This window comes from Pavona decussata, unplaced genomic scaffold (assembly GCF_977016875.1).
Source record: "Pavona decussata unplaced genomic scaffold, jaPavDecu1.1 SCAFFOLD_27, whole genome shotgun sequence".
Taxonomy (NCBI): Eukaryota; Metazoa; Cnidaria; class Anthozoa; order Scleractinia; family Agariciidae; genus Pavona; species Pavona decussata.
In genome coordinates, this window is record NW_028145450.1 from 1148344 (window position 1) to 1172686 (window position 24343).

Here is a 24343-nt window from a genome sequence, read left to right on the forward strand (position 1 = left end):
CTTCAAGATTTCATCTGCAAAGTCAAAGTCTAATTTGAGCATACTCTGGAAGGAAACATGTTGAGGTTTGTTATAACAAATAATAAAAACCGCTTATTAAACTCATTTGCAGCTGATATATAGCTGAATTACAGAGTTACAATACCAGATTGTATGGATCGCTGGCAATCCTTTTTTAAACAGTCAGGGCCGAGCTTTCTTGCGGGCAAGGGAAAAAAGGTACCCGTCGGTCTTTCTATAGCTGTCGCGCTCAACTGCCCGCTCAACTACCCAGGTTAAGGGTATTTCAGTTGATCGATTTTACAGCTTTTTACTATGTCACCTTTCCTCGACGAGGTCGACATTGATTAATTTGGAAGAAGAGAACACATCACAAAAAGCACCACTGGAAAGTTCAGCCCGTCTGCTTCTCTGCAATGATCACACTTAACACTTTTTATTTTTTTTTAATTGCACATGACCTCTTTCGTTGGCAACAAAAATTCTTGCATCTAAATTGTCGTTAGACATGCACCTTTTAAAAGCTCTATTTTCGCTGGGCCCTTACAGTAGCCGTTCCTCAGTCTCCAGCTGCATTGTATTTTAGGGCTGGGGGCATTGTTCTGTTGATCGTTCTCAGTTTTGTTTTCTCGACCAACCGTGTAAGACGTTGCAAATGATACAGGTCACCCTTAAATTGTGCATGCCTATTACACATTAATTTAATAACACAGAATAACCACTGTTATAATAATTAACTTTTAGCTGTGATCTACAGTACTAGTGGCTAGAAGGCATACTTTTGCGTATTGGCGAAGTTCATTGTAGGCAAGCAATAGACTGCGGGACTGGCTTGCGGGTTTTCGGCGGCCTTGAAACTTCACACTATGCAAACAAAGTTGTCTGTGGCTGGCTACCTCAAGAGCGTCACATTCAAGTACTTCTCGAAAGTACAAACAATATTGTGACATACTGTCTCGTCTCAGTCACCGCTAGTGCTATGATATAACTGTGTCCAATCCCTAAACTGTGCTTTATGCTAGATTATGGCATGCTTGAAAAGTAGCGACCATCACATTGTCTTTTGTATGTTCTTGCAAAGCGAAATCAGCAAGATCTAGCAATATTTCTTGATTGTGTTTAATAAAACAATTATTCCACTCGCGCTTGTTGGATATGAGATGAATATAGTCAACTCGATCGGGCTTACGTGCCTCGTTGGCTATCTATCATTTCATATCCAACGCGCGCTCGTGGAATAATTTATCATTAAACATGCTGCCTCATTCTTTGTAGAACACTTTCATTATTTGTTTTTCTATCATACTGTTAACGGTTATTGAATTCTTGTGGTGACTGATATAACCTCAACTATAGCTGTATGCGTTTAAGTTGGTTAGTGCGTGATAACTGAAGTTCACTGGAGGCACTGCACCGCAGTAGACTGAAAGTCTCGTGTGCGGTTTAGTGTTGTAATTGAGTCACGCTAACGAGTAGGCAGCTATCAAAGTTAAGCCACAGGGGGGAGGTCGGGCATAAGCGGGAGATATGACATAAATTATTTGCCTGCAAATGGTGACCATTTTAGTGGACTTTCTAACAGTGATTTTTGATGACGTGCAGTGACTCTTTTGACTACTCATAAACGCCCTGCAATGGAGTATTTGACCAGAAAATCTCGGTTACTTAGTGTCTTCTCCGGCCTCCACACCCCTCTCCCCCTCCCCGTCTCCACTCCTTCTGCGGCCTAACATGATAGGTGCAGTACACACAAAACAAAACGACAAATAAGTTAATGTGTTTCTAAGTTCTTAGTTTGTGGATGCCGAAAGCCAACGAGCATGCTCTGTGGTGTGATGGAGTGTGGTGCTCAGTATAACACAAACATTTGATTTTTCACAATTTTAAACGTGGAATGTTGAAGAAACTTAATTCTATAATACGACCACCGTCGCTTATGGCCGACATTGACGAGATTTTTAATTACAGATTAGATAATGACCGCAAAAGTTTGTGTTCGGGTCGAAAGAAATTTACCGCAACATAACGGGATTTTAACATATTCATCAACGGGGTGGTCTGAACTCGTCTTAAGGTGGGGCTTCAATGTATTTAATAGGCACGCGCTTTACAAGAAATGAAATGAAAATGGTTTCATTTCCCTTGGAGCTGTCTTGCGACTTTGCACCGCGAGTTGAGTTGTACTGTTTTTCTCTATGTCTATCAAAAAGACTACTATTTTAGAATTTCATCTTGATCTGGCATGATATCAACAGCTAGCGATCCAAGTTAATTAGACGGTTTTAATGCCGATTAAGTAAATTACGAGCATACTGTTGGCTAAAACCTGTTCTAGAAGGACTTTCTAGAATCTTCTATAATAGCTTTTGTAACTTTAGGTGAACTAACACACAGCTGAAATAGCAAGAGGTTCTTTTTCAGCTTTGCGGAGCGCGTTATTTTGCCCCTCAGAGCTGAGAAATTTGAACAAATCTCATTGTAGCTCATGAACTCCAGATTTCGGCTGGCTGTGTTTGCCAAAAGCTGACAATGTTGAAATTCTGCCTGACAACGGAGAATTGGGGGACGGAACCGCATTCACTACCTCTGATATCATCCTTTCATTTAATTCAAGCAGATTAACTAAATCCGATCGGCCATACATCTCTCTGGTTCATACCGCCACGTACAATACTTCTTGGTTGATGTTGTCATAAACTCAGCACTAACTTACTTAGTTTCTTGTTGTCTCTCAAGTTCGTATCGCTCCCCGCAAAAGCTGAAATCCGGTTGTAAATCATCCGAGATCCATTTGATGATAAAATTTGAGTTTGCAATCCTAAGCTATTCAGTGGGTAAGTTGTAGCGGCTCGTTATCCAATATCATGGGATTTATAAGTCAATTTGTTCAAAATAACCTCATCGGCTTTCGTTTTATTTGTTTAGTACGGATTTGTGCAGCTATTTATTAGTTAATAACCTAATCTCACACCATGTTTCTTTAAGTAAATTTTTACAGAGAAAAATCAACCAGTGGATTTTTCCGCGTGTGTTCATTAAGCTTTCCGTGTTTCTTTCAAAACTGTGTTACTTATACGTGCCTCGGCTTTGTTCTACTGCATTTAAAAATTTTTAATTGTGTTTCTCTCACAAAACAACTTCATTTTTATCGCGTGATCTAACGATTACGAGTTTTGAAGTATTCTTGCCCCTGTCAAATCATTTGTGTATGACTTCATGTTAGGACCCCTTAAAAGTCGATTTTTTGTTCAGCTGTTTAAACCAGATCGTAGCTCTCAACTAGCTGCGATCACAGGCTATAAATTTCAGTATTGAATTAATTTTTTTTTTCTGTTTAGAAAATGATATAAAAAAGAAGAGTTTCTCTCTTTTTCTTCTTCAGAGATAATAATCCACTTATGGGAATAAACTCTGTAAAGAAATTAGCGGATTTTGGCATTTGTCAAGCTTTATAGATCAGTTCGGTCAATTTACAGAAAGTTTAACGGAAATAAAACGAAAGTCAATACATACCCGTATTGAGTTAAAAGGTCTTTTCAATTAGCATATGACAGTTATTGCCGAGAGGAACATGAATATTCAAGACGATATTTTCGGCGGAGTGAATCTGCATGTGTATTGTTTGCCGATGAAAAAATATATCTTACGCTTCGCTGGCGAGTGCTCGAATGAAAGCCATCAGCGAGTGTTGATTGCTTAAAACGTACACGATACTTCTCGGAAACGGTACACTTACACGCGTAACGGAGTAAACTCCGTCGAGAGGTCGTATTCTTCCTGTGGACGCCAATGGAATGATTCCTTTCGGAGCGGTCAATGTGTAAACGGCAGCGAGTTTGGTGAGTTAAATTTTTTTTATTGTTTGGAATATTGCCACGGGTGTAGCTCGAGCTGTTATGCGAAAAATGCTTGCCGGCAAAACACTTTTATTTTATTGCGTTTGCCTAATCTGATATTCCTTGCTCGTCTGTTTCTCTTTTGACTGCCGGCGTCATATATAAGTAGCTTACGTTTCGGTTTAGAATCAATTCGGAGTGAGTGATTACTTCCGATGCCAACCACCGCGGAATAAAACGTGGTTCAATTTCTCTTACTTTCCGTCGGTGTTTTGGGCAGCAGACATTGCAGGTCATATAATCCTTCTTCGTAGTCACTCGATCTCTTTCACCATATAAAGAGAGGTTTGTAGCTCGTCTGCAGCACTTATCAGTCTATTACAGTACTTGTGGCCCGTCGTGACGTACAAGGACGCGTGAAATAACCAAATGTTTTCTCTTGCGGTCTGAAAAATTGATCGTCAAATGTTTAACTTGGCGAGGTTGGAATCTTCAGTAGGAGGTTTGTGTTTTCCCAGATTTTGTTTTCTTTGTCAGTTAAAATAGAAACCGCAGGGACTTTGCAAAATGTAATAATATTGTCATAGGAGTTAAACGAAACTGATTTGACACTATTTTGTTTTGCGCGCTGAATGACGTCTCAAACGGGAGTAACATGGTTTTATTTTATGCACTACGTTCAGAAATTAAAAGATTGCACCAAGGCTATGGGCGAAAACCGTCTGAAAGAAGATAACTCAATTTCCAGTCACCGTCAATTTGATGCCGCCGGTCTCTTCATATTATTTTTCGTACATTATGCAAATGCTAGATCATATCTTCATTATGGTACTAAGGTTTCGGTAACATCATTTCCGGAATATCGTGCGTGGAAAAAAAAAAGCTGTGAAAAATAATAATAATAATGAAACGAGCGGCACAGACATACTTTTCTTTCTTTAGAATTTAGTCTTAAACGTCAACATGAACGCCCATCAAATTAGTATTTACATTAGCACCCTAGAATGTGTTGTTCTGTTTTTAAATAATTCTCGGTTGGTTGCTATTCCGCCAGACGCGAGCGAAGCTTATACTTATAGAAAATAGAACCGGAAAGGCATGAATTTAAGGCAGCTGAGACTATGTTGGTCATTCGTGAGAAAATGCCAAAGCGTGCGTAGGCGCAGTAGACTTCATTTTCGTTGAAAACCGAAGCGGACGGATGACAAATTTCTTAACCCCGACGACAAGGTCATTGATTTTTGCTCAATTTAATAAGTTATGTCCACGATCAGAGCTTTCAGGGAATATTGACGCTGTTTCGGTGAGCTTACGTTCAAGCATACTTTAATGCCCGGTAAGATATTGCATATGATCCGTTTATCGCCGGTATTGAATTAAAAGTCGAGTATATGCCTCGGATATCGCTTTATGTGTCGGCTTTTTGGGTGAAGCGCGCTTTGATGGGCATGCTTCATAGAACGTATTCATCTGGAAACGAAATAAGCCTTCTGTTTATTTATGGTGCTCATTGTTTTAGTCTTGTTTGTTGTAGTTTGTATTTGAGGTTGAAGTGGTTTTTTCGAAACAGGCTTTCTTCTTGTTGTACACAAGGCGTACCATGCAAACTTCTGTCATGAAGTAAACATGTGGCTTAGCCCTTTCACTGGCAGCCTCAGAAGTTTTGATATTCATGCAATTTGATTTAATTCTTACTATTTAGTCTGTGGATGAAATCTTCATCTGTGACGATCAAAATGCCGAAGGCGCAGTGCCACTTATATTTCGACATTTTGAAACGTGGGCAAGTTTTTTAGTCGACTTCCTCAGCCTCAAATGCGTGCACGTTTGGTTTCGGTTAAACGCGTTTGTTTTAATCACTACCAATAATTTAGGGAGCAAGTATTGTCTTGGCGTCATAAAGTAACTGCTTGAGTGTTTTCAATTTATTTTTGCTGTTGATTTCGACTACCTCTTGTGGCTCAATATATTTAACCAATATAACGCAGGCTTCCTAACTTATTTACTTACGCAAACGGGAGGTTTTTCCGCCGAACGTGAATATTGGTGATGTCATATATTGTCACCGAATATATTTTGTTTCGAGACTATAAGGTCACTTGGTCAAGAGTGGATTTAACATGGAGTATGTATTCTGTTTCTTCAAGGTACCTCTAAGCGTAACAGCTGTATAGAGATAAGGAACTACGAGATGCCGAAACGATCGACAAGCAGCGATCGGGAGAGAAAAACGTCCTCCCGCTTATTTCGTTCCATGTCGCTTAGTGGACGGAAACAGGCGCACAAAGAACAGCATGCTACGAGCGACGAGCAAAGGAATTCAACAATTTCTACGTCGGACACTGAAAAGGTCACGGTTTTGATGGATCACAATGCACAGCTTTTGGACGAGAGGAATAAAGCTGTAGACGAATGTAGCAAAATAAACAAGGATTTAAAAGCCGCGAATGACAAGTTGCTAGACGCCGAGCGTGAGATTGAAAACTTGAAAGAATTATTGAGTTCGCGAATTAATCAAGAATTCGATAATTGCGAGAAGGACTCAAACGGGGCTAGGAGAACTCAAATATCTTTCAGCGACCTTGAGTTAGAGTCAGTAGAAACCAAAGAAAACGTTAACAATGTTATTTTTCCTTCGAAAGTTGAACACCTTGAAACGACGATAGAAGCCAACGCCGTTCCGCTTCAAAAGCCTACTACTTCATGTAAGAATTGTGAACGATTAAAAGAGTCACGAATCAGAGCTGTTGTGGAGGCCATTGCACTGAGGAAATACGTGAAAAAGTTGAACGAGGTACTCTCGGGCGGAGAACAAAGCAAACACAATTATTTAAACGATGTGCAGAAAAATCTGATTGCTGCGCAAACTGACAAAGAGATAGCTTTAGAGGAACTCGCTACTGTGATTGATCAGAGGGACCAGGCTGTGAGAGAAAAGGACAGGGCTCTGGAGGAGTGGGGCAAAGCAACGAGTAAATGGGAAAATACTTTGGATCAGTTAGATTCCATTATGAAAGAACTTAACAAGGTAAGGAAAGATGAACAGAACTGCTAGTGCGACGCGCGCGTGTTGAAAAGCGTTCGTTGATTACACAACTCTTTTCCAGTGTTATAGACAATCATGACCAGGGGCCAATTTAATTAAAATGTTTACACTTGTAACTTACATTCTGGGCCCTTGTTATTGCACGCTCATGCCCAGCATGAGTAAGGTTAACGTTGTAAGAAGTCCAATGAGTTTTGAACTCGTTTCTGATCTAATCATTGGGTTAGTTTTTGTGTACGCTTCTCAAACTAACTACCCAGCTGGTAAACTACAAGTGTAAAAGTTTTCTTGAATTGCCCCAGGATGTTTTCTAAACTTGACTGCTTCGTTCCAGACCCAAACTGGCCAATATTGAAATAAGTAAACAGTTTACAAATCACTTCTTGAAAACATCATTGAACAACTCAGCCACACCATATGAAAGTACTGCACAATATCTTAATTGTTTTTTATTAGTATTTTGATGTTCACACTTAGGTCTTGCTCAGACTTGAAAGCCCATCTTTCTTTGTCCGGGTTAGTGTGGACGAGACTTGAGTGGGAACGTTTTGCATCTGTTTGTGAAATTTTGGAATTTAATTCCAAAGTTAAACATAGCCATGGCTACAATTGCAACCTTGGATTTAATTACTTTTGGAAAGTACCCCTCGTTTCCTCCAATTCAATGTTGTTGTTGAAAGTACAGTGCGCAGGGCGAATTGTGTTAGCTTTTGTCGACTATTAGTTTAGAGGAGGAACAGGGAAATTTTTCATAGATGAATCCTCTAAGGTTTGTCTAAGCCATTAGCGCTGTAAGTAGGCTGCAGTGCTTACATTTGACTAAACCTTTGTCGAATTTTGTCAGTGGCTTGTTCCTGCGTCTGTAGAATCATCCAGTTTTACTTCGCTTGGAGGCAAAAAATAGCATGTTTTGTTGGTGGCTTTTTAATTTCTTCCAAACTTTTTAACAAACTCCATTTCTTGTACTCCCGCTCTGTGCACGTACATTTAATAACCAGCAAACATTTGAGAGTTCTATGCAGCGACGGATAGTAGTCTATTCCAAAATAAGGAACTGAAAATTCCCCTTTTGGTGAAAATGGACTAAAAGTTTGCCCCTGCCAAAACAGGAGGAATTGATTCGTGTTTCTTACGGTTACTTGCCATCTGTGGTTCTGAAACACATTTGGATGGTATTCGTTTGTCCACCAAAGGGAATCCATAATTTTGTAGGTTGGCCCAGTTTACTTCTGAGCCCCTCATTTGTAAACAAATGTTTCAAATTCACTAAATCATTTCTGTGTAAAGTACATCACTGCCGAGAAACTTTGCTAAGTTTTGGTCAAGTTTTCTTTATTTGTTTTGCTAACTTGATGGTACTTTCGCAAGCAATACAAACTGGTTTACGCTGTCCAAGCCAGATTTTAAAAATTTCGTAAGATTTTGCAGTGAATAAGCCAGCTCTCTTGAGTAGCTGTAGTGGTTGTTAATACTTATGACATGTACTGTAGTTCTATGGACAGAAGAAAATGTCGAACTATTTTATTCCATCTATTATTTTATTATTCATGAATGTTCAAGTTTGAATGCAATGCAATTGAAGTTGAAGTTGAATGGAAGTTGTCAAAGTTCATGTGAAATTCATATGTTGATGAGAATCACGGTTAATTGCCAGCTCGGATTCATCGGATTTGAATGACGGTAATGCTCTGTGCCACTTAAGATTTGGCCAAGTACTAACTTTTTAAAAACTTTCTTCTAAGAAATATTGAACAACATCAAAGGAACATACTGCTTAACAGTTTTCCGGACCATTAATGTCAACACTTGAGAATTGCATTGGCCAAGGTTTCCTTCGAATGGCAACTGAGAATTTATTGACCACCCAGGGCCGAGTTGTTCGAATCCTCTTTTAATTTGATTTAGCACCAATCCAGGATAACTGCCATGACAGCTTACAGGTTTTGTTCAGAGTTAACGTAGGATCAGTATTAGACCAGATCTACAAAGTGGCAAACATTGTTATTTATTTTCTAAGACTAAAGGTTATTAGTGACTGAGATAGTTGAAATAGCGTCGGTTCAATTTTATTTTCACACCCACTTAAAGAAGGCGGCGAATAATTATGAGTATTGACATGTTGATAGGTGTGTCATTAATCCATCGTTATAGTCCTTTAAACTTGATGATTAAGACAACAACCAAGTGTGAAGGGGTATCAACTTTTAGTCGCTCAATATATGTATAACTGTTCGTTTGTGTTTTAGCAAGCATTTAACGTGGTCTCTTGCTAATGAACGAATAAGATGACATGTTTAATTGCATTCACTATTGGCTGATTGTAAGCAATCGCGTGTGATACGCGACCCTTAAAACCAAATTTCACTTGGCTATTTTGTAAATATGGTTTTAATATCATCGTTTTCCTATATGGCAATCATTATTTAGTTGTGGTAACATCGTTCTCGCTTTCTGAGAGTGATGATCGACTCGGTTGCGGATCATCGACTTTTCACTCTTAGTTCACCACTAAATTTGATTGGTTTAGATTAATCACGTGTCGTGGCGTGTCGCGATAAAACAGATATTATCAGTTGATAAAAACAATACTTATAGTTATTCCTTGCTTTATTAACAAGCAGATTGCTTCATTGTATTTTATATCTTCAATGGTTATTGGTCTTTTTGTAATTCAACCTTTTCACCTAAAACGGGTCAAACTGGTGAGCTGTTTGTTCACATTAACGAGGTCTAGTCTCATTAATTTTTTCTTTTGGTAGAAAAATTTCCGGTGCAAAGTACAAAACTATGACATTGGCTTGATAGTAGAACACCATTTTTCCTCGGGACAGGTAGAGAGAAAACTAGGTTCTTTGTCCAAACGCGTCCTAAAGCCAAACGTTGAAGTAAGAAGAAAGAATGCGAATGCTTATTCTCGCGCTTAAGTTTACCAGTAGAATTGACCTTAAAAATTGTAATTTTGAATTCTGCCCGGATGGCTAAAAACATTTATTGTCACTAATGGATGACACTACAAAAACCGCAACAATTTGAAACGCGTTGATAGAGTTATATTTACAACGGGCAGCCGTTTTAATGGCGTGGTCAAATGAAAGGATCAATTAACTGTGTTACGCAATTAACGTGAACGCCATTTTGCAGCTCTATTGTCAAGCAAAGTTCTTTTGTTACTGATGCCTCACCTAGTCGCTTGAAAACGCCCATTACACGAACCTGTAAAACAAATAACTTGTTTATTGCCATCATCAGGAAATAGAGCTTTTTTGTGGTTAAAGAACCATCTTAAGATTGCCTTGAACAAAGGAGGGATTTTTAATTTGCATCCATCCCTCACGTGCCTTGTAAGTCGTTAAACTCATATAAAGTCTTTAAATTCTGACAAATTTTCCTGAAAATACCACCCAGCAATTTGATTGATGAGGATCTAATCCAAAAACTCCAAATTAGAACCAATTTGTTTACGGCATGTAGTGTGGTGAATTGCAAATTGTTAGGTCAATTTTGGTGTCTATGGATGGAACCATAAAGTGCGACCATTCAGATTTAATTAAGTCTTTCAGCAGCTTTTACCAAGTTGGACGTGTCCTATGAGATGCTTCTGTCCTGTTGAACAAGTTCTATAAGATGCTTCTGTCCTGTCAGCCAAGTGGCCGAAAGATAACTTGTTGTAGGTCCTTGCACGGTGTCGCTCTCTTCATTGTTGTTTTCAAAAATGTAAACACAAAAGATCTGTTTTTTCCCCAACGTTGCAGGCGATTCGGCGAGTAAAAGACAGTGCTATTTTGAGGGTTATTATAGCTCTCCTAAATTATGGCCAACATAGCCTAATTTAAAAAGACTGAAATGCACCTAGGGGCTTAACTGACTTCTCGAGATTTTTGAAATGGTTTTGGGTGCTAATTTGACTCTCTTGACTAAGGGCAAAAATAGTTCGAATTTTATCCCTTTAACCCCAAACATCAAAGAACAAATTCCCCTATGTTGTCCAATACGTTTCTTATATAAGTACTGGAGTGAAAATTCACCTTAGGTGATTATATCCCTAATTCTCATGACCTCAGGGGTTGAATAAGCATTGGTTTTACAAGGAGAAAATTGATGGTGGTCACTGTTAGGGCTTAAAGGGTTAAGGTCTGAAATGAATCCATGGTCTGAAATGAGTCCCAGAGTGGGCTGAAAGTATCTTTGATAGTGCCATTTTAGCGCAAGTTATGACCAAAAATGTCCTATTTAGAAGCGGTTGAATCAGCCCTTAGGTAACCTTGGCTAAATGGGTACTTTGGGTCGGGGCCGCAAAACCAATCAAAAGTCTGGAACTGCGTTATCCAATGAGTGAGTTTTTAATAAAGTTATGTATGCGAACAGAGAAAATGAATCACAACCAAACTGCAAAATGTCTTGATATCTAAACAAATTCTGCCACTCACAGCCAGCTACAATCAGTTTCAAAAGTCGCTGTTACTCTTGCTCACTGTTGGATAGTTCTGGGAGCCCGTGTCTTCATACATTTTGGTAAAAATCTCAACAACATTGCCTGATGGGAGAGGAAGGAAGACACGTTTTATTCGACTGCTGTTCAAAAAATTGTCACCGGTTGTAGCATCATAAGAAATTATTACATAGAGGCTACTGAGAAGTAGATACATGTAAATATTTTTTTATTTTTTTTCTTAATTTGGTGGTGTATTTAACATATTCTCGCGATCAATCGAATTACAATATGCTTCAGTTAACAAAGGCAAATATACTTTCAAATTACAAATAAGACCCTGGGAATAGTATACAATCGTTAAAGATATTAGTTAAAGATATCCTTACTTACAAAAATGTGAAACATTATAAAGCCCATCAATAAGAAAACCAGTGTCACAACAATCACAATTTTGTTGCACTAAAACCTGTCGATAAGAAAAACTGCGCAAAGGTTCAGTCCAGCATTCAAATAAGAAGGCTGAGTGTTCATTTTTATTTTCAATCTGCAGGTAAAATCAGAACGCGATGAATTAACGAAGAAGCTAAAACGCAAAGAAGATGCTCTTGCAAGGATAAAAGAAGAGACATCCATTCTCAGTGAACAAGTTGAAGTGTCAAGGCAAGAGCGTAGAAGTGACTCGATCACGGAACAAGATGTTCTCTTACGGGACAACTTCGAAAAAGAAGAATCGGTTCGGAAATTAAGCACGGAACTTACAAAGACCCAACAAAGGAATATTGAGATGGACGCTCAAGTGACGGCTCTAGAAGAAAAATCTGAAACTTTTAAGAGAGAAAGGGATCATGCCAAGGAACAATGGAGGCAATCGGTGAAGGAAAGAAAAAGACTACATCGCGAAATTGCCGCCATTGTGCAAGCCAGGGATGAGGCAATACAGAAGTGCTTTTCAACCGCGGAACAGTTAGAAAAATTGAAAGAAGAATACAATCATTTGCTAAACCGGTTAGCGAAAACCGGTTTGAGCGCGAACAATTCTAGTGAACTGTCAATTCCGTGTTCTTTGAAAGAGTGCAAATTTTGCGAGAGCGACGCAGCTGAGGGAACCGAGGTAGGCCTGGAATAGACCAGCTCCTAGTTTACAGTATATCCCTCCATATTGAAAACTGAATGACCGGCTGGTCTAAATGGGATTAGTGAAATATAGGTTATCAGCCAAAATTTTGGTCATTTACCAAGCCAGCCGTTACGCAAACCTTGTGATTATTAAATAATTTAAAAGTTAAGCGACTTTTAGGTTTATTTGAAATTAACCCGAAATAAAGAGGAAGGAAGCAGTTTAGAACAATGATCTGCCGCATAACCATTCAACATTTGAAATTGAATGAAATAAACACGACTGTTGAGGTGTCTAATTTTCTCACGGTAAATTATCGCTTCAGAATGTCCGTTGTCCATAATATACAGGAGCAGATGGCGGGAAATTGAGTTCAAAAGTTGCACTAAAGGATTGGAATACTCTTGAAAGAAGAAAGCTGCTTATGCAACATGTACTGGGCAGTTTTCAGAATTTGGGTAGAAATGATAGCACTAAGCGTCCCAGAATTAACTGCGTCATGGAATAGGTATTGTATTTATAACGTCTTTCTATGTGTTTAGTCCCCAGACACATCAATCACGGAAAGTGAAGAAGTACGAGTCTCCTTAGGAAAGGTTTGTTGACATCTTCGATAAATATTTTGGACGGAGTAAGCTCACTACAAGATGCAAATGTGCAAGTTTGGCCGTTATTTATATTTTCTTCTTTTTCGTTTAGGATGATCCGCTAGATTCCATGAAGTTGGCGCGAGTTTCAATGAGTGGCAGGCCCTGTACTGCAATTATTGATATCGATAGGACGTTTGGCCAGACGAAGAACATCAGGTATTTATCGATGACATCATCATCACCATCACCACCACCACCGCCACCACCAACGCCAGCATCATCATCGTCGTCGACGTCGTTATCATCATCATCATCATCATCATCATCATCATCATCATCATCATCATCATCATCATCATCATCATCATCATCATCGTCATCATCATCATCATCGCCATTATTCTATTGTGTTATGTTATGAGTGTTATGACATACATGTAGGGAGCAGTTTTGCTATTTGTCAATATTGACGTGTTTGTGTGAGCAGTATGTACCTATGCATCAGTCTCTACGCCAGGTTAACGTTTGCGTAAATTCAGTATTGATCTTACGGCGAACAAAGTACAGTGTTGAACAATTTGTGGTAGCTTGTCGCTTATTGATTAATTGATTGATTGATTTATTGAATGAGTGAATGGGCGAGTGAGGGATTGGTTGATTGATTGATTGATTGATTGATTAATTAATTGATAGATTGCCTGGTTGGTCACCTGGCTGATCAAAATAGTGTTGACTGGCTGATTGTCGATTTGAGCAACATTGACTAACTGTAACTTTATCAGTTGATCATTTTTTATTGGCTCATTCATTTATCGGTTGTTTGGATGGTTTGTTTCGTTGATTGGGTGGTTGGCTGAACAAGTCCAGATTGTGTGATCACTGGCTTGCTTGACTAACTGATTGATCGATTGAATGTTTCATTGTTTTGTGATTAAATACATAATGGTTTATTTTATAGAAAATACGATGAGATCGTATCTATCAACGATATTCCAGTGACGGAGTCTGATCTGAATCTTGTAAAATCTTTGCTGGATGGAGCCATTACCGAGCCGAGTATGGTAAGACTGGAACTAGTCATCGCTTTACGTTTGATAGGAAGCAACCAAGCCTCAGTTGATAGTCGTCAGTTCATAATGTATCTTCGATACTTTACTCAAAGAGAACACAGTTTCTCCATTAACTGAAACCTGTTTTATCCTGATTACTTTCTTCTGATAGGTTCTCAGGCGACCTGTTGGCTGTTGTCAGATAAATTTTGACCTGGACCTTAGAACTCCCAAAAAATCTAAGGCTGGTAAGTATATGAATCAAAGCAACAATGAAGAGTATATAAAACGTCTAGTTTGATATACTCTCAAACAGACGTGAAGAAACGGTGCACCATACAAATTATAAACAATATAAGTTTTGTGTTATTACTTGAATCGGTCTTGGAAAGATTATCATTGACAATAACTGTAATCTAATGTGAACATGGCAATTAGAGTTCGCTAAGGAATTGGCTCTATATTTTTATCAAAATAAATAGTCAGAGACTTTTTTTTATCTTTGAGAGTCAAGTTAGACAAGCCTTCTTTAGCTATTCTCTCTGAAACAGAGCATATCGTGATCTCAGTCTGTACTTCTGTAAATTATTTCTAGGTCTTGGTTTTGAGTGTGGGTTATACGTAAAAGAACTGAAGCATAGTCTTATATCAGAAGATCAAAACAGGCTGGAAGTTGGAGATTACGTCATGAAGGTAACGTAAAGCAACTGATCTCCTTATTATGGCACAGGACGTTTTGGACATCACATACTTATTCGAGCAGTATTCATGACATGTATCATGGGTGGATAACCGCAGTTGAATGGTTAGAGTAGCTTACCTGTGTAAGGAGGATCGCTGTTAGTTCGATCCCTCTCCTCCCCCTCGTCCCCTAAATGTCGCCACACACAAGGGGACACGTAGCCTCCCTCGCAGACGCTCTTTTGATTCGTCACGCAATCTTTCCTCCTGCTTTCCTCCAGGGACTAGTTTCGGGGCCTTATGCCATTGTGTTAACTACCCATTTTTGTCATGAAATCTAGCCGTAGGCATCAAAGTTTACTCTCTGAGACCTGTCACACGAATTCAAACTTGTCCGATCAAAATTTTGCTCGTCCCTTCATGTGAACTGTTCGTGGGACAGGTCCCTGCGACCAATCCCCTCGTCTAAATTCTGCAAGGAATCTGTCTCAGGGAACTTGGCCTTAAGGCTGGATATGGGATTTTCGGTTTCTCGATATTTACCACCTTCATTTTATCTCCGAACTGGTTTCTGGTTTTAAATTTGACTCTCCATCCTGCCGACTTTTAAAGTTATCAGTTCTCTTCATAACCAGCATTTCTGCTTCTTCACTTGCAGATAAACGGGAAACACCTCGACAAAATAATTGCAGCTTCTGTGGAGAAAGTTACCAAAAAATCTGGCGACAAACTCAAGCTTCACGTGTCCAGAACAATCCAGACCAATCAGCGTATGTGTGAGTTAAAGGTTGGTAATCATCAGCTCGAAAAAGTGCTCCACTCGTACGGATTAAACTTTAAAATAACAACACAATGCGTCAAACTTTGCATTTTAGTGGATATTAATCAATATGTATTTCAAAACAACTTAGATTATTCGATCTTGATTCCCATGCAAGATAAAGTTACTTCGGGTTGCTCCCTCATCAAATATCAAACGGTAAAGATCTTTTTGTTAGCTTCGCCATATATAACATTGGACTAAGGAAAAAAAAAACAGCTTCAGCTGAGGCCGGGGGAGGATCCAGGGGTAGGGTTGAGGGGGTTACAGCTTCCACTATGAAAACTTGAAAACTTGACAAATACTATATTCACGATGTAAATTTTCAAAGTTGTCCAGTATAGCATGCCCCCTGATCCCCCATAGGGACTGTCTTACGTTGCTCAAGCCCCCTCCCCGATCCCCCTCCGATCCACCCCTAAAGGTAAAAGAAAATATGACAAAGCTTGAAGTCACAACATAGCTGTTGTTTAATTAGAACTAGATCCAACGCATTTTCAACACTCAGTGCATTACCATTTCCTTTCATTTTCGTTAGGATAGTGCTGTTACTTTTTTGCCGTGTCCTAGTGTTCCTTACTCTTTTCTTTTAATTTATTTTCCTTGTAGACTGCGAACGCCACGGACTCTGAATCTGACACTGTAGTGCTAAGACGCCTTCCTCGTTCTAATGGCGACAACCGCCTGTCACTCATATCAAATGACAGCTCGATGTCACGTGACTCGAGATTTTCTATCAACTCAAGCGCTGGTTCCATGAGCTCGAACAATGACTCGTCTCTCGCAGACTCGAACTCAGACCTCTACGGAAATAAATACCCCGGACATGGACTTTTCTTGTCGGACAGACATAGAATGGTAACTGCCATATATAGTCCGTCCTCAGACTCCCATCTTGAGACCATTGTCGCGGACGATTGGCCGGATGCAAGGTCTGGGACGGGAGCAGACGATTCCCAGACTGCATCGGACGCTAGAGAAAGCGACACCTTCGATTATGGGACATTGAAACCAAAAAGTCGTTCGCCCATGAATCGGAAGTTCGTCAGCACCTCGCAGTTGCAGTCGGGAACGTTCCTGACGCCCGCTGTGCTCGATGGAACCTTAGTTCGTGCCCAGTCTACTATTACTGCTGTCCGAGTGGACAATGGTGGATTAAATTTGGGTTTAGTGAGATCCAGTACATGTGGAACCATAATCCCGTCAGGGGGGAGGTAAGTACATACAGGTTCTTTGGTGGTTTTGAGTGAGGCTTATTTTGACTTGCTTTTTAAGTATGGCCACGAGTGTGCTTTTATCCCACAGTACTTGTAACAGGAAGGAAAAAAAAAATGCCAAAATCATGTTAACATAGAAATATAAGTTTAAAAGACAAAATAATTGCCGAAAATCCAATCCAATTTGGTTGTATATTTGGTGGAAAAAGGCTACACAACATGAAACATTAGCCAGCGAATTTTCGATTTTTATGGAGGGACACTGATCCAAAAATGTCACAAAAATTATTCCAATGAAATTTATCAGCATTTTTGCATGGCTCACAGCGATGAAATCAACTCGGTGACAAATTTCCTGATTCTACTCTCCATCTCTTTCGCCAGTCCTCGTGTGATTCGCCTCGAAAAGAAACCGTTGGATAGCCTGGGACTAGAGGTATCCGGTGGTTATCGTGTTGGTATCTATGTCATTGAGCTGCAGGAAAACTCAGTTTGTAGGGCTGCCGGGCTACAAGTTGGCGACAGGCTTTTCAAGGTAAGACATACCTACTATTCAGTTTCATTCTGTCGTCAAACGGAGTCACAAGTTATCGAAAGTTTAAAAATATAATGTGTCGAGTTCCGCACACATGGTAAAGTAAGTTCTTTTGTCAGCCAGTTTTTTATATGAGAATTTATTTTACAAGAATATCGAGGCTGAAATTTGCGAAATTTTAAGAATATTTTAAGAATTAACCCAAGGCTGAGATTTTGAAAAGAATATAATGTCGTGTGTTGAAAATTTGTGAATACAATACAATTGTATGTTTTTAACTAAGCCGTATAAAATTATTCCTTTCTCTAAACGGCAAAGCTAGCTCATAAAAAGATAAAAACCTGCACTAACCAAATGTTCGATGCTAATGACAGTTCGATACAGATCCGGACACCAACACTTGGATACCCCAATACATTCTAAAAAAGAAAATGTCATACGCTATAATTTAAGAATATTAAAAAGAATATTTTCAGCCTAACATCGGCAGAAAAATAAGAATATTCAGCATGGGCTGGTAAAACAACATTCTTATATCCAAAAAAAAAAATGAGTGTGTTGGGGAAAAAAATTTGGGTTCTCACAACGGGAGTCGAAACTATAACCTTCTTATAGTAGTCGGGAGGTTTATGTGACAATCATCTTGGATACTGCTAGGATTTGAATGTCGATGAGTGAACAAATTCTCTCAAATAGCACCATAAGAAAAATATTGGAAACAGTTAGGAGAATCTGAATGTTCATATTGGGGCCCAAAGGCCCAGGTCAAACGGTGCATAATAAATAAACAATAGCCTCCATTTGGCGCGAAAATATGCTCAGATATTTGTCCGCGAACATTATCTGTTCCGAGAAGCGAACAGTTTTGCGAGAGCGAAGCTCTAGGAAAACTGTGAGCTTCGAGGAGCAGATAATGTTCAAGGACAAATACCTGAGAATATTTTTAAAGCCAAATGGACGCTATTGTGGTTATTATCCTTCAAATATTTTTCGCAACATGTAGCAACGAGCTTGAGTATTTGAACATTTCGTTTAAGAACAATCTACCGTCAAAAACGTCTAGAGCGTATGTTGTTTTCTGATGCTGCTTTATCAACCAGCAGGATTATCTCTCCTTCTGTCACAAAAGCAAACCGTTCCCCCATCTTGACATTAATTTTAATTGTAAACAAGACGCACCTTGCAGTTTTTTAAATTGGAGAGTATCACTTGGGGAATATCATCGGATATTCCTCAATTTTAGCTGGGGTATATTCGGTCACGTGAGGCGTTTAAACCAATCGTATACGAGCGAAAATATTTGATGGATTATAATCGATGATAGTTAAAACACGCTCACTTGTTTGACCACCAACTATCATGACTATCATCGACTATTGTCAAATATCATTCACTTTGAGAGTGTAGAAATTCTTCATGATAGTTGTCCCGTTTGATCACGTGCTTGATAGCTGATAATAGTGGGTGGTAGTATTGCTATCATGAACTATCATTGTCTATCAAGCGCCGTTTGACCACGGCTTAAGGTTGTCCACACTGGCGAAGGAGGTAACCATGTTGGGGGATTTGGGTGGAGTGTTGCGTAAGTCAGCGTGGCAAGCCTAACAGCTGTAGCGAAGGAGGCCACACTTCTAATTGTGAAACATTTTTCTCTTCAGCTGAACAGTTATGATCTCACCAAAGCCACCTTGGATCACGCCACAAGGATCGTCCGCCTTTTAAGCACATGCACCTATGTAAGAATCGAGGCTCAAATGGTGACAAGTAAGTATCGTCGAAAAAAAATTAACTATCATCGTATTATTGTTCTTTGTATAATTAATTGTTCAAAGATGAAATGGTCACTCATTGGGCCGAAGCGTGACATTGCATTCCGTTATGATAATAATAGTATGATAATAATAAAAAATGACAGGCCTGCACGGCTCAATGCGTTATGTGGTGTATATTTTTATGAACGCTGCATTTATGTTTTTGCCCTATCGAGCATGTCCTCAAGAGATTGTCCTCTCTTGTAGGATATAATTGGCGGATTATTGAATATGTTTCTCAGCAAAGGCTGATTTTGTATGAACTTCCAGTTTTGCATCAATATATTTTTAAGGTTACCGGCTTGAGGTATGGTTGTAGTTCTTTGTTGTCTGTTAACATTATCAATGGTGTTTGATAATGGACTGTGTGGTCTCAAGCAAGACTGGTGGTTTCGATTCTGTGCGAATCTCTTCAGTTGCTATTTACTGACAACAGTAATATGTGGTAGGATGGTAGAGAAAATTCTGAGTACCGTTCCTGTTGAATTTTAGATGGATGACCTTTATATATGTTTACGGGTGGGTGTAGGGATCGAAAATAACGTATTCTCATTAGTCCCGTAGTCATAGAAAGTAACCAATCATATGGTTGCTGTGTTTGCTAGCTTTGAACAGTGTGACTTAATTACGTGAGCCTAACGTCTAAACAAATAGAACACAACCCTCTACCTAATGCCATTTACACGTCTTTTCTTCTTTTTAATGAAAGGTTTAGTCTGCTTCTGATAACACTGGAATGTTTTCTTACTCATCAGATTACAAGGAAATCCTTGAAGACAAGCCTTATGATTCACTTTACGTTCGGTAGGTCTCGCTGTGTATCCGTTAGTTTTTATCTTGCTTTCCATTCCATGAGCAGAATGTATACATCAGGTGCCAATAGTGGCCAGCATTTTATTTCTCCTGACAATATACCACAGCACAATCAAACAGACAGCACCACAACAGTTCGTTTCGTTTCTGTCCGCCTCAGAGATTCAGATTAAATTGTGAAAAAAAAAAAAAAAGAAAAAAAAACTAATGTGTCCACACAATGAGTTTCATAACCGTCATTTAGCCGATATTTTTAGCTACAATACGATTTATCCACAAAAAGAAAAGAAAAGAAAAGAACCAGATCTTTTTATTTTTACCTTTTGTAGTTGCATGGAAACAGAAATAATCCATGTCGAGTCCGTTAGACGGTTTTAACATATATTGAGTGTAAATTAACGTTCGAACTGCTATTTGCTTTTCAGGACTAAACATCCATATAAGGCCATGTCACCAGATGAGCTGAGCTTCACTGTTGGAGAAACACTTCACGTGATCAACACGCGTGCAAACTACGATCAAGCCAGACAGAGCTGGAAATGGGTGGCTCAGCGCACGAGAAAGGACGCTAAGGTGCTAGAAGAAGGATTGGTACCTTGTATGGGAAGGTAACAATGGACTATAATGTTCATACACTTTCTAAGTGCCGTTACCTCTTATCTCGTGACCGTACCAAGGAACCGTTCATTTTTATATGGGCAAGGGTTGATCAATGCGATGGGAGTGGGGGAGGAGGGGTGAGAAAATAAACGAGAAAAAAAGTAAGTCACTTCACATCAAATTAAAATTTTTTTATTCTAGAAATTGCTTCAGTAACAATGGGGTCATCTTAGTCCTTTTTGGGTAAATAGCAGCAGAAGGAACCTAATTCTTTTCAGAGCCGCTCTACTTACAACCTAGGACGAGCCAGAGAAAACAAAAAGGCAACTAAAACTAAAAGGATTCTCAAAAACTTGGAAGGAAGTAAATTGGACAAGGATTTTTACCAAGTGCAATCAGTAACATAGGAACATCATTTTAAATGTCCTTTGAGCGAGGAAAGGCAAGTGGCATACATTACACTACACGGTAGAGATAGGGAGCTTCAGTCATTTTTATATCTGCTAAAAAAGTATATTTAGATTAATTTAATTATTTATCTCTCTTTAGTATTCCGGAACATGTTGAGTCCACGGTTTTGTCCCAAACCTTACAGCGGTTTGATTCTGAATCCGAAGAGCGCATGAGCGATGACACGCCGAGCACGCTGAAGAGGGCTTCTAGTGAGCGTCGCAGCATCATTCAGAGATACCGCAAACTCATGAAACGAGAGAGCAGAGACTTTGCTAACAATCCAGATGAAAATGGTAAGAATTGCCTAGATTTCCAAAGAAAAAATATTGAGTATAAAACAGCACCACAACACAGTATTACTCAGCAGTTTGATATTGAATGGTGACACTTCAAGGTTTGATTCTGACTGACTCAAAAGGTAGAGCCACTTTTTTTACAGGATAATAAACGGTACCACAGTAACGTTCAGTAGGATTCGGCCTTTCAGAAGACCAAATTTTGTTAATAAACTACCCCTTTCTAGATCTCTGGCATTCATCTGTTACTTTATTTCTAAACAAATGTAAGAGATTTTCAAAGGCAGCTAATTTTCTAATGCGACCTAGACCTGGCATCGAGCCTTGCTCGAATTGATTGTGATGATGATTAATGGTGCAGGTCGCTTTTGTTGACATTTACTTCTCAAATTTTATTAATAATTCACGAAACGAAAACAAGGGGAAAAACTACCGTGAAGGAGGTTTGGATTATTATAAAATTTGATGAACTTTTCCTTTGAATTTTTCTAAGAATTAGTAATGGTTTAAGAAGCTATATCAAACACTTCATCCGATTTCCAAACACCTCGAAGTTGGTCTTAAAAATCTCGGCTTCTTCTCCTTTTTCCAACCCAGGCCTCGGTGTTAGGAAATCTTATGAAACACTTTTCCTCGTGTTCGATGTATTATATGAAGTTTGCACTAAACACGTCTAACACTTCTTTTTTCACAATTTTCTTTCGCAGGTAACACAAGCAAGGTGATCTTTTACGAGATACTCAGTAAGATTTCAGATTAATTTATGGTCGAGTTTACATAATCGTTGCATAGAATCTTTTATATATATTGGTTTCTTTCGACCTTGATACGAATTGTGAAAACACTTATTTTACAAGTTGGTTTAAGTATAATAATTTTTATGTATCAAGTAAAGTTTTTGCTAGAAAATTGCAAGCAAAGATCTCTTTTGACTGCATGCTTGATAACAGGTTGCATTCAATGTTCATCCGTTTTGAAGCTGCAGTTGAGAGACATCTTTTAACACTTAAAAAAAGCTAGTATCGTATCGATATCATTGTATTACCAACGTGAATGACTCGTGTTGACTGCAAATTTATATAGTTTTAGTGTCAGTTGTTATTTTGAGGAAGCAAGACCTTGTTAAGTTGGAAACGAGGTTAAAGTGAAATTATCTGATATACAAGACATGCACTGATACCTTTATTTTACAACGTAGCAATGGTGGCACATCGTTTTATAAAGTGGAGACTTGATTTGGGTTTAAAAGTATGCATGGTTATTTTTCCGCGGACATCATTTGTTCCAAGAAGCGAAGACTTTCCCCGAGAGCGAAGCTGGAGGAAAACTAGGAGCTTCGAAGAAAAGATGATGTCCGAGCACCAATATCCATGCATAGTTTTTAAACGTTATGGTATTTATTATCCTTCAAATGTTTTCGCCGAAAGCGCTAGCAGGATGTTGACTGAAAGCGCTTTTGGGGTGTTGACGTTTCAGCATGTTGATGTCCTGCTGCTTTGTAACAGAATCACACTCTTCCATCCTAAACTCTCAAATAATGTCTTTCCTTGCATTGAAACGCCTCAAGTTTGAAAACTAGGGTATATCACCTGGGGAAGATCCTCCGGTATATCCCAGTTTTAGAACATATTGCGCCGTATTGCATTTTGACCAGTCGCAAGCAAGCGAAAATTTGATGGATTATCAAAAAAAAATAGGTAACCTGAATACCGAACATGTCTCTAATATGGATTTACCATCCAGAGTAATTTTTGCTTAACCACACTAGGAATTAGACTACTTCACATTTCAGATCGATTCCCCTCTTTGAAGCCATCTGCCCTATCCCCTCCCTCTTTCAATTTCATCCAAAACACCACACCGCGAGACACTATGCATGAACTGTGTGATAGACATCACAAGGTGTCCCCTAACCTTAATTCTTACTAAAACATAAATAATTTTGTCAAACATGAAGTCATATGAAAATAACTAAAAGGTCTATCATACCTAAAGTACCCAAATCCAGGGTTAGGTGCATTTCTGGACATAAGTGGCACACCTAGAAAAAAGCGAATGGTCTCATAGTGCAAACTTTTCTTTTTTTAACTTAGCACTTGAAAAGTCCTCACACGTTTCCAGAGAAATGTTTGAATTGGCAAAATGTCTTGGGAGTAAAATTACATTCTCTAGATTTCTCAGTCAAGAATATTTGAGACTCTTGCTGATGTCAAGGATTTAATGGAATTATTTGAAGTCATAGAGCGCTTAGTACTATATTATTATATATTTAGAAAAAATTATCAAGCTTATGTATTTTCAGTCGTTACTGTTCTAAAATCTGTTTACTTTGTTAAACAATTTATGCATAAGAAAAGAAACATTATATAATGCGCTTAGAATCGTTAAGGCTGATTATTGCATTTATTATTGTTGTAAAATTTTGTGAGTCACGTTGTTGGATACAGTGAGGATAAAATAGCTCGTAAAGTGGATGACAAAAACATTAAGTTTTATAGTTTCCTTATAGGTGTAATTTATGTGGTTAATGTTCATATTTCATCCAAGGAAATTAAAGAGATTTATTTTTACAAACAAGTGTTTAATTTTGTCCTGTTCTGGCTAGTATGAGTGATGGCAAACAATTCTGAGCGTCAGGGGAGAGGGGGAGTTTGTGAGAGAGGAGAATAGAGGGCTTCGTCCGAATGATGGAAGAGGGGTGGGGGTCTTAAATAAAGCTTTTAAGGAAGATGAACACATTTCTGAGGGAACCTCCGTATTTCACAATCCATGCATGGCACAGTTACTGGGACAGGAAACAGGAGGGGGGGGGGGGGGCTGTAATGGATTTTTAACCCCCTTCTTTAGAATAGTTTAAAACAGCGCCACAACAAAAAAGCTAAGACGTACATTGACTGATCTTCAGGCAAGTGAGCGGGAGGAGGTGGGGTGGGGGGGGAGGGGGGGCTCTTGGAAGCTCGACTTTCTTCACTTCGTAAAACGAAAATTCTCGACGCCTCGGCCATTCGCTAGAACCTCTGTGTTGCTCTAAAAATAAGGGAAGGGGT

General features: G+C 38.9%; 1 protein-coding gene across 6 annotated transcripts in view; it reads left to right on the forward strand.

Moving 5' to 3' along the window:
• The window catches only part of LOC146485235 (uncharacterized), a 35135-nt gene extending 11270 nt beyond the window's left edge, over positions 1-23865 (forward strand). For 2 of the 6 annotated variants that reach the window (XM_085103572.1, XM_085103568.1), the window contains exons 3-17: positions 5984-6864; positions 11865-12425; positions 12974-13027; positions 13131-13237; positions 13980-14082; positions 14243-14318; positions 14666-14763; positions 15410-15538; positions 16181-16785; positions 17173-17323; positions 18982-19087; positions 19890-19938; positions 20373-20555; positions 21097-21293; positions 22004-23865. In XM_085103572.1, coding sequence (XP_084959698.1) covers positions 6028-6864; positions 11865-12425; positions 12974-13027; positions 13131-13237; positions 13980-14082; positions 14243-14318; positions 14666-14763; positions 15410-15538; positions 16181-16785; positions 17173-17323; positions 18982-19087; positions 19890-19938; positions 20373-20555; positions 21097-21293; positions 22004-22056 — 3309 coding nt within the window. In that variant the 5' untranslated portion in view covers positions 5984-6027 and the 3' untranslated portion in view covers positions 22057-23865. Of the gene's footprint in view, positions 1-3556; positions 3840-4094; positions 4339-4942; positions 5173-5983; positions 6865-11864; positions 12426-12973; positions 13028-13130; positions 13238-13979; positions 14083-14242; positions 14319-14665; positions 14764-15409; positions 15539-16180; positions 16786-17172; positions 17324-18981; positions 19088-19889; positions 19939-20372; positions 20556-21096; positions 21294-22003 lie in introns of those variants that run through there. The other 4 variants (XM_085103571.1, XM_085103569.1, XM_085103570.1 and 1 more) reach the window with 4 other exon arrangements.
• Positions 23866-24343: the final 478 nt, after the last annotated feature.